The sequence below is a fragment of the Coenobita brevimanus genome, chromosome 57, assembly GCF_032717465.1.
Source record: "Coenobita brevimanus isolate Jiangsu-jjx chromosome 57, ASM3271746v2, whole genome shotgun sequence".
Lineage (NCBI taxonomy): Eukaryota > Metazoa > Arthropoda > Malacostraca > Decapoda > Coenobitidae > Coenobita > Coenobita brevimanus.
In genome coordinates, this window is record NC_137010.1 from 335,915 (window position 1) to 349,133 (window position 13,219).

Sequence of the window (13,219 nt, forward strand, 5' to 3'; positions counted from 1 at the left end):
GGGTGGACAAGCATCTCAATATAATCCAGAATAGCATCATTCGAGGGACATGTGGACCAATATACATAATTTGTAGCTCACTGAACAAAGTACAAAAATAAAAAATGTTAAAATAGCAAAAGACTAGAAGGCAAGAGAATTCGGTTGAAAACAACTACGGTGAAATGAAGACTGTCGTTGCTAATGGCAATCACTGGTTGACTTGACAAAAGAAGTGACACCATTGACCCTGAAGTTGCCAAATAAGTTACGCAGACACAGGATAATATATGTCCATAGATAACTGTGGTGCAAAAGCCGAGAGCATGTCGGGACGAATGTCCCACAAATCCTTCTACAGACTGAGTCTCCGCTCAGTGTTGAGTGAGAAGTTGCGGGAGGTAGATGTCCTAATGCGCGGCTAAGCAGATACGCACTAGCGCAACAATGCCTATATTTTCCCGGGATTGGCGAGACCCCGGGGACAAATGGGTGAAGACTAACGACGGGTGGGAAAAGGAGAAGGTGGCGTGTGGCGGCGCGTTGGCAGAGGATGGAGCCAGGTGAGTACAAGAGCTGGGGAAAAATGTCTTTGTTCAATGTTGTGGTGTTGATCAGCTGGTATGAGCGACTCCACCACCACGCACACCACACCGTACTTCATGGCACCACAACTCCCTTTATGGCACATCGTTATACACCTCTGTCATCATCACACAGCTTAAGCCAATTTCTTTAGGTTCATGGCACAGTACTTTGCACACTACACCTCACCACACAACACCAGACATCATGACACCATACCACACAACACCAGACTTCATGACACCGTACCACAACACCAAACCTCATGACACCATACCAAAACACCAACTTCATGACACCATACCACACGACACCAGACTTCATGACACCATACCACACACCAGACTTCATGACACCATACCACATAACACCAGACCTCATGATACCAAACCACACAACACCAGACTTCATGACACCTTACAACACAACACCAGACTTCATGACACCATACAACACAACACCAGACTTCATGACAACATACCACACAAGACATCATGACACCATACCAAACAACAGCAGACATCATGACACCATACCATACAACACCATACCACACAACACCAGACTTCATGACACCATACCACACGACACCAGACTTCATGACACCATACCACACAACACCAGACTTCATGACACCATACTACACAACAGCAGAGCATGACATTATACCACACGTCACCAGACATCATGGCTCATATCAGTGCCTCATCACCACACATCTCAGTACATAACACGCCACTATAACATTACCTTGTATCGAATGACACTGCCACATCGCTCATGACGTTAGCTCATTTCATGACACCATACCGTACCTCTTACAACATAAAAGCTTACAGTATCATAGTCCTCATATAGCTGATCACCACCAAACACATGGCTACCTCAGTTCATGACACTATACTTGACACTACCGCACAACATGACGCCTTACATAGCATGACACCACAACAGCGTGACACCATTACATGGCATGACACTACCACATAACACCACTGCATAGCATGACACTGCCACATAGCATGATACTATCGTATAACACTGCTTAGCATGACTACCTCATAACTGCTACATACGAGTAGCATGATACTACTACATAGCATGATACTACCACTTAATTCCACTACGTAGCATGGTACTACCACATAACACCGTCACATAGCATTACACCACCACATAACACTACATAGCATGGTGCCATCTCAGCATGACACTATCACATACCACTACAGCATGAAACCACTAGCCTAGATAGCATGATACCACCACATAACATGATACCACTACATAGCATGATACTACCACATAGCATGATACCACCACATAGCATGACACCACATAACACTGTTACTACGTACCGTAGCATTATAATACTAGTACATAGCATGATGCCACTACATGACTTCACCATATCACCGTTGCATGAAACATGACACCACCTTATAATACATGACCACATAACCACTGCATAAAGCAGGATACCACTGCATAACACACCACTAAACAGCACATGACAGCACTACGTAACACATGACACCACCTTATAACTGCAAAACACATTACTACCTCGTAGCATCTCAGTACGGTAGCTACTTAACACATGATAACCACATAACAGCACTGCATAACAACAGCACATGCCATCACTACATAGCTACTATATAACAAATGACACCATCATGTAACACCACTGCATAACATACGACTCACAGTATCAATACAGAACATGGTCGCTACATAACCACTGCATAGATCATACCACCACATAACTGCATAGAACATACTACCACATAGCACTGCTACATTACACATGACCATCTCATAATAAATCGCAGCAATTAGCGCAAGAAACCACCACATCACATGACACCACCACGGAAGAGGCACCCCAACACCAACCATCACCTCATAACACATAACAGCATATTCCATAACTTCATAAAAACACCATCACCTCATAACGCACAACACCACATCCCATAACACCACAAAGCTACATCTGTTACAGTACCATTCACTAGCACCTCCGTCACATATATATACAGTATATATGTAAATGATCCGCGTTGTTTGTTTGTCCTTCAATCGCGCCCAAACCATGGGCCAGAGACCCCTGGATCCATTATATTCTGAATCAGGGTGACCCAAGGATGGTTCTAAGGGAGTCAAAATTCAGATATGAGTCATTTGAGGTCACCGGTAGAGTTCGCCTTTTTGGCCCGGGCAGCGCCGGGTACCCATGCAGCCCAATTTTTGGCATGGAGACTCATATGACCTCCAGTTCGGACAGGCTATGTGAGGTTGACCTCCAAGGTCGTTTGAGGTCACTGTTCGGAGGTCACCTGTAATAGTTAACACATGCTCGTGGGCCCTTCGGGCCCCTCGCACTTGCGCCTGCGGAGGGCTCTCGTGTTGCTATAGTTTATTTTAGTTGTACCTATGGGCAAAAAATTCTACAGAGATCCTATGCCGGGCGCCTGGAGCGGAGTTTTTTGGTCAAAATGTGATCGCTCATTAAATATAGTACTAGTTTTTCAGTCGTGATGGGACAGTTTTTTTTTCACATTAGCGAATTTTTTGCGATTGTTGTGCCAGTTTTGGTGCGATTTTAATATGTAGTTTCGGCTGCCCAAAACACACACACACACACACACACACACACACACACACACACACGGCTAGTGCTATAGCGTTCGGTACAGTATGTTATAAGGGGTCTCATATTAGAAGTGCGCACAAATATTGTGCCTTAGTCTGCGAAAGTTTAACTAGAAAGTTCCTGGACCTCTAATAATCCCTATTCAAAACATAAGAGGTACAGTACATGGTCATTCTGGAGTACAAAGAAAGATTGAACTAGAACCGGGCAACGCCGGGTACCCCTGGTTGTAGACTTACCGTATGCAAAGCAGTACGAGTGAAACAGTTGTATCATGTCCCCTATTGTATACAATAAAGCGTCTGCCTTTCCTCCTGCACCCTCCCCACATGTTGATATAGCCTACTGTACTTCTAAGTGTAACCCACTAAAATAGGGGATGCTTACAGAAATGGATGGGGAAACAAGGGAACCACCACCACCATCATCATCATCATCATCATTTTCTCCTCCTTCTCCTCCTCCTCCTCCTCCTCCTCCTCCGCTTTTTAATCCATGTCTATAACTGATAGAATAGTTTGGTTAGTTATAACCTTCCCCATACCAAACAGGTACGAAAGGACCAACAGGTTTGTCGCAGTTTGCCTTCCTTTGTACTCCTCCTCCTCCTCCTCCTCCATCATCATCATCATCATCATCATCCTATTTCCTGCCAGTAAATATGATGAATAGGATTAAAAAAGGGGGGGGGGCGTAGGAAAACCAAATTAGAACAGTCACGTTCTAATAAAAAAAAAAAAAAAATATTGCAGGCATTAATTATTTACCCGTTTCTGTGACAGCCCTAGCATGTATTCAGTATCGACGGTGGATATCAGTGCTGAAGTGGTGACCTGTGGTGTGCACATGTAAGATAAAAATTCTCTCTCTCTCTCTCTCTCTCTCTCTCTCTCTCTCTCTCTCTCTCTCTCTCTCTCTCTCTTATGCTGTTTGCCTAATTCTGACTTTTTAAAATGCGTTATTATAAGAGGGATGAAATCTCTGTAGATCATTAGATAGACAGGTAGATGGATGCTGAGATATACGGTACTGTAACCTTTCCACAGTCCTTTTAATTCCCGTCTGCACTTGTTCTTGCCTTTACCTGTTGTGAATACTTTATAATTCATGTAAATACTCGTATGTATGTGTGTATGAATGAATCCACAATGACAGATAGATATCATACTGTATTCCCGTAGCCTGCTCATTTAGATTTTAGCATGGTGTTCTTCATGTCTAGGTTATGTGCATACTCTGGAACTTGTGTAGGTATGAGTGCTTTATGACTTACACAGCCAGTGAGATAAGCTTGTCATAGTATCCATGGCCCCAGCTGGAAGACCATGATAGTTCACCTTTAAGTCTGAACCATTCCTCCATACAAGAGTGGTGGTATCTGGTTGACCCACATTTGAAAACTGTCCATATTAGCCTTACCCGCATTCTTATCCTCTCTCAGTGCGCTTATCGTGAAGATATTTGGAAATGAATAATTGTTTCTGCGCGTTTAGTGCATTCTAGATGTAAACAAAAAAAAGAAAAAAGAAAATGATGGAGGATTATCAGTAGTATTTGTTTACATTTCGTGCGCCTGCCCAACTGGCCCCGCCCCCTATAACGTCTGGGCCAATCAGCGCGCGGCGTGGTCGTTGCCATGGGAACGATCAGCTGGCCGGGATCAATAACACAGCTGAGAGGACAGGCACCGCAACTTCGAAGTCTCATTCTTTCTTTTATTATTTCTATTTCTCAGCGTGTTTTATAGTTGCTTGGTAGTTAATCAGCACGAAATATCACAAAAGTTTTATAGCGAAAGCGTAAAGTATGAAGCATTTTTAATACCTTTGAAATACACGTAGCAAAAATTTTGCGAATGATCGCGAGCATATCATTTAACTTCCTTCCGTTTGAGAAATTAGGTCGGTTTGAAACAGTGGTCATTGACTGTGAAGTGTAGCATATGTCATCATGCCTGTCTTGTTTGTGTTGTCATGTTGGCGAATATATTTGCAACTTGCATTGAATGAAACTCATGAATTCACATTTCCTCCACATTAATCTCTCTCTCTCTCTCTCTCTCTCTCTCTCTCTCTCTCTCTCTCTCTCTCATAACCAGAGTGGGTTACATAATACTCTTTTCACCTAGCTACCCTTCCACCTAACTCAGAGCACCCTTGACATATGCACCATCTTGGTTACAGACACACATGTCTCCTCAGAATATTCATCCAGTAGTTAAGGCTGTACCCTACTTATTTCTTCTGTTTGTGTCCATCCATCTTTCAGGCAGTCTGTCTTTCTATATCTGTCTGCAGTATGAATGCATCAGTGTTTGTCCCATACCTGTCTCTATGTGTCTATCTATCTGTATCAGTCTTTCTGTGTGTATATCTGTTTGTCTACCTGTCTCTGTCCTTCCATCCTTCAACAAAGTGCATTAAGCATTTCAGTTAGGGGATGTCTTTTTGTACATCCTTACTGCAATACAGTATATACCTGAAAGGAATTTTGTTCAGCTTAGGGAATTTAGATCCCATGTAGTGTTAATGCTAATGAAGGTTGTACAAGTGTCTAACCTCTTCAGTTTGACAAGTCTCCCCTTAGTAAAATCATCAGTAGGCAGTAAGAATTAACTCCAAATGATGGTCTCACAATGAAGGAGTTATGGCTGTCATACTTCTGCCACTTCATGTTACCGTACCTGCTCCCATGAACTCTTGGTCTTCCTCTGCTGATTCAGATGGTTTATCCTGTTTCATGTTGCCCTAATTTCAAGCTGTGCAGTGCAGTGCAAAAAAATATATTATTTATAGGTATCTTTTATGAACTGATGTGTTACTTTTTCATTTTTTATTGGTAGTTATATTAGTGGTAGGTGGTGGCAACCATCATCCACTCACTTGATGTAGTGCTGCCTACTTCTTCCTTAGCCTTTATCATTCTTTTTCTGTGCCTGCCCTCCTCTCTTCCTATTTCTCACATCTTTCCTGTCACTACTTAATGCTTTTCTTTCCGTTACAGGTGGCTTCACATTGAGTGACGAGCCAAATGGTTTCCTGTAAGCCAAGAAACCATTTACAACGCTGGGTGGTAACCATATAACCAAACCATACGTGCTTCCTCCGTGTCAAGTGGGTTGGTGGAGGGTTAGTGCCCCTCCCTGTAAAACAAATAACTCAAGAGCCAAATGGCCACCCCGTACAGGATTATGGCATCTGACAATAGATAGATAGATAGATATTTATGTGTTCTTTGTATGTTGACTCACATAGCTATATTCTGTGTGTGTGTGTGTGTGTGTGTGTGTGTGTGTGTGTGTGTGTGTGTGTGTGTGAGAGAGAGAGAGAGAGAGAGAGAGAGGTTAAAACATGTTTGCCAGGAAATATTGTGAATACATGCCCAATATTAGTTGTCTTTCTGTTTATCAGTCAGTCTGTCTGCTGTATCTATTTTGTTAGCTATTTCTGTTTCTCACAGTGCTTTTCACCATTTGCAGACTGGATGATGAAGAAAACCAGGAAAATGTAGACCCAGACACTCTAATCCTGGCTCGTCGAGGCAGCAAGGGCGAGTTGGTGTCTCAGCCATACTGCCGCATATACACCAGAAACACTAAGGAGGTGCTGTATACAGGATGACAGAATTATCCATTTAGTCTGTTTATCAGTATCTAGATGCCTTAATCCCTGACTAAACTACAGTATCTGTCTATCTCATTATCTATCCAGATGTCTTAGGTAATTCCATAAGGGGTGGTCACAAACATACCTCAATATCATCCTGTTGTCTGCCACTGGGCAGCCCTCCAATGCACACACTTCTCCCTCATGTACCCCTCCATCCCAGTACTCCATCTCATCTTTGATCTCTCCCTTCCCCTCCCCCCACCATCTCACTCACATACACTCTTTTAGTTAGTCTCAGTCTTCATCCTCCCCACATAACCAAACCATCTCAGAGTAGCTATTTCCTGTTTCTTTTAATGCTTTAAGTCACAGCCACAAAACTGAGAATGTCACCGTTTAGCCTCTAATACCAGGTGTCCATGTTGTTTCATTCAAAGCAGCCATTGACTGATGATATTACCCAGGTTGGGGTGTCTTCATGACATATCGATGGATGTTGTGAAAGATCAGTAATATCTATTTTAATGAAAATCAGATAATCAAACACTTCCCTGCCTCAGCCCAGGATCAACTTGTGTCTTTTCTGGCAGTAGATTGCACCACCAACCACTTGATTTTTAGATATATTTGTCACTGATGTGTGTTGTGTTGCAGGTGGCAGGGTTCAATGGTCTGGGGGAAACACTGATGAAGCTGGATTGCATCAATGCTGTACGTGACATCCGACGTTTCCGCTACATCTGCAAGTTGCTTGACCTGCTCATCACACAGAAACTTAACACACTCTCCGGTGGTGCACAAAAGGTTATACTGGCAGATCCTTGTATACAGTTGGATTGCTGTATATCATAAACCATAATGCTCATAAAAATTGGCTAGTCTGCAGTGTCGCTGATTCAAGTGACCAGCCAGGGTTACTCTGTGTGTAATTTTACCTCACATTATCAGAGTCCCAAACCAATCAGCCTGAAGTCCATAACCATCTAAAGCAGTAAGTATTGCAACAGAAATCATACAAAAAAACATGATTTGAAAAGCTTCAAAATTAACACGAGTCAAGAGGTAAAAGGAGGCTGTTGTGGTGGTGGGCTTGTAGGGTGAGCTAAGTGGCCATTATTTGATGGTTGACACTCAGGATGCACACCTCTCAGACACTTAGTGGTTTTTGTGCTGTAATTTGTCTCCACCATGGTGATCCTTAAAACAGGAAGGAGGTCAGTTGTATATCAGAAGAGGGTGTAAAAGATTGGTGGTCATTAAAGCAAAAACATCTTGTTTTCCTGCATCATTTCTGACCAAGTTTCATATCCCTCACTCTGAATCTTCCTAAAACTGTTGATGATAGTAGTAATATATTTTCCATCTTTTCCTCCCAAGTTGTACATCCCTCATTCCGACTGTTATGCCAGATGATGTGATGACAGTGGTGGTAACATTTTCTGTAATAACTTTTTATCAAGATATTGTGATGATGACACTGAAGGAAATGTTCTCCATTATTGCTTTTCTACCCTATCTTTAAGTGGGAAAAAAAAAATGGTCTGAATGATGGTAATGTTTTTGATGTTGTAGCATCTGTGGACTGCATGTAGAAATTGCCCTTTTGCTGCAGTCCACAGCCCTCCTCTTGGGGTATAGGGCACACATTTTTAAAACAGGGCAGAGGAGTTGCCTGGTTACGTTGATGCCACTGTATGGTTTCCCTCTCCAGCTCCCAATGATAAGCATTCCTCCCAGGTTGCACATTCTCACTCTAAAGTTTCCCACAGATGTTGTTTGGTATGGTGGAGGAGGTAGCACATGAAGTAACACGAAGTCAACAGAATGTGCATGTACTTCACCACCTTCTGCAGGAGCTCCACAAACGCCTCAAGGACTATCTTTGGGGCAACAAGCTGGGGTCAACCATACTGTGGGAACAACACTCTAGACGCCTGAGGGACCTCCATGCCATTGCCACGACTATACAGATAAGACAGGTGCTGCTTTATCAATGATCTGTGTGTCTGCTACTTTACAAATGAGCTTGAGCCTGATTGCCAGTTTATTCATTTAATCTATATTTATCTCCCTGGTATGTAATTCTGTGTTTGTCTGTTCAATGATCCATTCTCTCTCTCTCTCTCTCTCTCTCATTCCTTCCTTCCTTCCTTCCTTACAGCCATCCCCATCCATTGATATCTGGACCTGTCCTTATATTGCCCCAGCTATACAGCTCAGACAGATGATGCAGGTTAAGAACTTTTGCAGTCCTGCTCTACTTTTTAAAAACATAACTAATAGCTATTGTTTTGGTAGTGTTGATTATGGTAATGGTATTGTGATGATGGTAACAGTATTGTGGTGATGGCAATGATGGTAATGGTATTGTCATGATAGTAACAATATTGAGATGATGGTAATGGTATTGTAAAGATGATGCTAATTATATTGTGATGATGGTAATGGTATTTTGATGATGGTAATGATATTGTGATGATGGTAATGGTATTGTGATGATGGTAATGGTATTGTGATAATGGTGATGATGATTGTCTTTTCCTCCTCAGCCAAAAGACGACATGCACCCAACCTTACAAGAGGTGCCGGAGGAGGTGATACGGGAGATTCTCAAGAGGCTTGATAACCACAATGATATTAGGGTAATACTACTACTTCCTCCTCTCCTGTCCTCTCCTCTCCTCTCTGACCACTGTAAATCAGCTAATGGCCTGTCTGACATCCTCTTGTGCAGCATTTTATAAGACTACAAATTACCTGTACAGTATATCTGAAGTACAGAACTCAGGATATTTGCCCATATTTTAAAGGGCCTCAGAAGATCACTAAAGGCCTGTTCACATGGGATAGGTATCCATGTATGCCACTCGTCAGTTTCAAAGCAGTGGTGAAACATGCAGTAAATAGTGGACCAGCAGCAGGAACAGCACTGTAGTTCATCACGTCTGTAAGTTTATTTTCCACACATTCTCCATTACTTTAAAAAAAAAAAAAAATGTACAGTCTGATTTATTGATCCCACCTCTAGCTATAGTCAGGCTTTGTTACTGGTCTGGGATGGGTTCCAAAACACTGTACATAACAGTTTCACTATACTGTATATGGTACAGTAAATTGAGAGAAATGGCAAATTAGTTTTATAGGTAGCAGTGGGACTTAAGTAGCCAGTTTTCTTGGTGCTTACTGTTGACTTGGAAGCAAAAGACAACATAACACCAAGGTGCCTTGTACTCTCTGACGTGCTGTATTGTTATAGTAACCTGCTGTTTCTTCCTCCCCAGTCTGCGGGTGAGGCATACAGTGTGATGGCAAGAGTTAGTGAGGAGAAGAGCATCTGGCGGCGGTTGTGTCGGTTCCACTGGACGCCGGCGCAGATTGAACACATCATACAGCTGCACCGAGAACTGCAGGTCCAACGCAACTGGCAGAAAGTATATGACAGGTTGCGCAGGTGTGTATGACTAGGGGACAGGGTCAAAGGTAGAAAGGTAAATGTGGGGTGGGTGCCTGTGAGGCTGTGGTGGATTATTCATCAGTTATCCTGGAATATAAGGCTACTGCATCATTCAGGTTACTACGGTTACCTTCACTAGATGTCAGCCTAGGTACCAATTTTATCTGTAGTCTGATAAAGGGTGGAAGATAATAATTGTGATGATGATGATGATGATGATTTCCTCTAACATACCTCTCCTTCTCACAGAACATATGGGCTAAAGGAAGAGTATGCTGAGAAACTGTGCCTGTGTCGCAACTGTTCATGCATGTTCTGGGAGTCATATGGTCACCCCTGCCGCACGGACAGCCTAAGTGAAGATGAGGGGAGCGGGGAGAGAGTAGCTGAGCAGGGAGGTAGTGAGATGGATGAGGGCAAGTCTGATATCATTTACGTGACAATAACACCACAGCAGTTCCTTAAGTACTTTCACCTGTAACTGAGGCAAAATGCAGGGGAAACATAATTCTCTGCACCACAAAAGTCTCTGTCCTCACCTCACAAGAGTTTTATCCTCTGACACACAAGTTTCACCCTCGGACACGGCAGATATTCTGCCATGATGGAGTTGCAAACACGTTACATGACCACTTGTGAATGAGAATGGTTACTGGGAAAACATCATTCTCCATACCATTCAGGCCTCTGTCCTCACCTCACATGAATTTCATCTTCTGACACTGCAGATATTTTTGAGGTCACAGTCATATTTCATAATTCCTTAAGTACTTCACCCATAACTAGGACTATGGTAGATACAAGGGAAACAGCATTCTCCGTACCACACAAATCTGTTGTCACGTAAGTTTGATCATACAACACTGCAAGTTTCATGCTCTGACACTGCAGATACTGTATATATTCTAATGATATTCATAACTCATTACATAACCTTCTGCAGCTAAGACCAGATACAGAGGAAACATTATTCTCCATACCACTCAAGTCTCGGTCCTCTCATCACATAAAATCCTCTGACACTACAAGTATTTTTGAGGCCACACTACTGTACATTACTGAATTCCTCGTGTACAGAACTTTCACCTGTAACTGAGGCTGAACACTGTGCCATTCCCCATACACATACATTTCTCTAAAATCACACAGGTTTCATCATCCAGCACTACATGTTTTTGCAAGGTCACACACATTACCTCATTCCTCAAGTAATTTCATCATAAATGAGGCTGGACAGAGAGGAAACACCATTTCTTGTACCACACACATCTCCCTTCACATCACATGAGTTTCATCCTCTAACACTACAACTATCCACAAGGTCACACAGGCATTGCATAAACACTTCCACATATTACTGAGGCTGGACACAGGGCAAGCATCATTCTCTGTATCACTGAAGTCCCTGTCCTTACCTCACATAACAGTCATCATACAGCAGTGCAAATACTTCACCATAATGAAGTCACAAACTCATGTTAGTTTATTAAGTTTCCAGACATAAAGAAATGTGTGTAGGTGGAAGTCAGACACATCTCATTAGTTTTTTAAGTTTCTGAGCATATGGGAAATGTGTGTATGAGTGGGTGTTTAGTTGGTGGGACAGTAATTGTACATACAGTTGACTTTTTTTTTTTTTTTTTTTTTTCCACAGCAATGCATTTCGGCTCCGTTTTATCCCCTGTGTATCCAGCGGTGGAATTATGGGCTAAACCCTCTTAGCATGATGATCCCTGTCTCATTTTTTGTTTTGCTGCCTTCTGTAGATCTGAGGAGTTCCCTTGTAGTTCCCTGCAGGCAGTGGGTTGAGCAGGGCTTTACATAATAAAAGTCACATTAGACTGAAATCAATTCACCAGGTGCTAGCAAGCGTAAACTATTATTGTGTTGAAGAGATTAACGTGTTCATTATGGTGTACAGTACTTTTTATATATATATATACATTCATCTATCCATCATCCAATCCTACATTGCCCCATGAGGAGCGTAGGAGCCAGGGGCTAGGCAGTTGGTCCTGGCATTTAAGATGAGAATGACCAACCTCACTCATCCCTGAGTGGCATTACGTGAGCAATAAACCCCAACCACCCCTTGGATATAAACCTTCACCGGCTCAATCCGATTGGAGCACAATAATTACCACTAAACCACCAGGTGCCAAAATTTGGTTATATGGTTACCACCCAGCGTAGTAAATGGTTTCCTGGTGTACAGGAAACCATTTGGCTTGTCACTCAGTGTAGAGTCACCCACAGGCAGAAGGAAGAGGAAAGAATGAAGGAATGAAAGATAGAAGAGGGAGTGTAAAGTCACCCTTAGGCAGAAGGACGAGGAAAGAATCAAGGAAAGAAAGATAGAAGATGGAAGGATGGAGGAGAGGACAGGGCAGACACCCTAGAGCTGCACTAAATTGAGTGAGTGGATGGTGAGTGCCCCCACCTACCACAAATATATATATATATATATATATATATATATATATATATATATATATATATATATTCAAGGAAGAAGGAAACAGAGGACCACAAGCCCACAAGATTGTTCCCTTCAAGAAAAAATGAAAACAAAATAACAGAGAGGCAAATTCAAGAGAGCCAGATGATTTTACTCATTTACGAGAGACAGGTGGTAACGAAGGGATTATAAAGGAACACCATTAGCCTTGTGAACTTTTGAGGATTCTCTCAGAGGTAGATTAGATTGTTTGGTGGTAGTAAGAATAAAATGTAACAAGGGCATCGTCATGTTGAAGAAGTTAAGTATATCCTTCAGGTCTAGTATGCACCCTGACACCCTCCCATGCCACCACCATTACCAGCACTAATCTATCCATCTATCTATCCGTCTGTTTATTTGCAGCCAGATGCCTTAATTTTGGAGATGACGACCTCAGACAAACTGCCTCCATGTCACCCTGTCCTCTGTCATCA

At 42.4% G+C, this 13,219-nt stretch overlaps 1 protein-coding gene across 1 annotated transcript; it reads left to right on the forward strand.

The window, feature by feature from the left end:
- The first annotated feature begins 426 nt into the window (after positions 1-426).
- LOC145402218 (F-box only protein 32) lies at positions 427-10,766 on the forward strand. The gene is made up of 7 exons (XM_080274336.1): positions 427-542; positions 6,702-6,825; positions 7,486-7,635; positions 8,601-8,810; positions 9,381-9,473; positions 10,113-10,282; positions 10,535-10,766. The coding sequence occupies exons 1-7, from the start codon at positions 427-429 to the stop codon at positions 10,764-10,766; spliced, it is 1,095 nt and encodes a 364-aa protein (XP_080130462.1).
- The last annotated feature ends 2,453 nt before the right edge of the window (positions 10,767-13,219 follow it).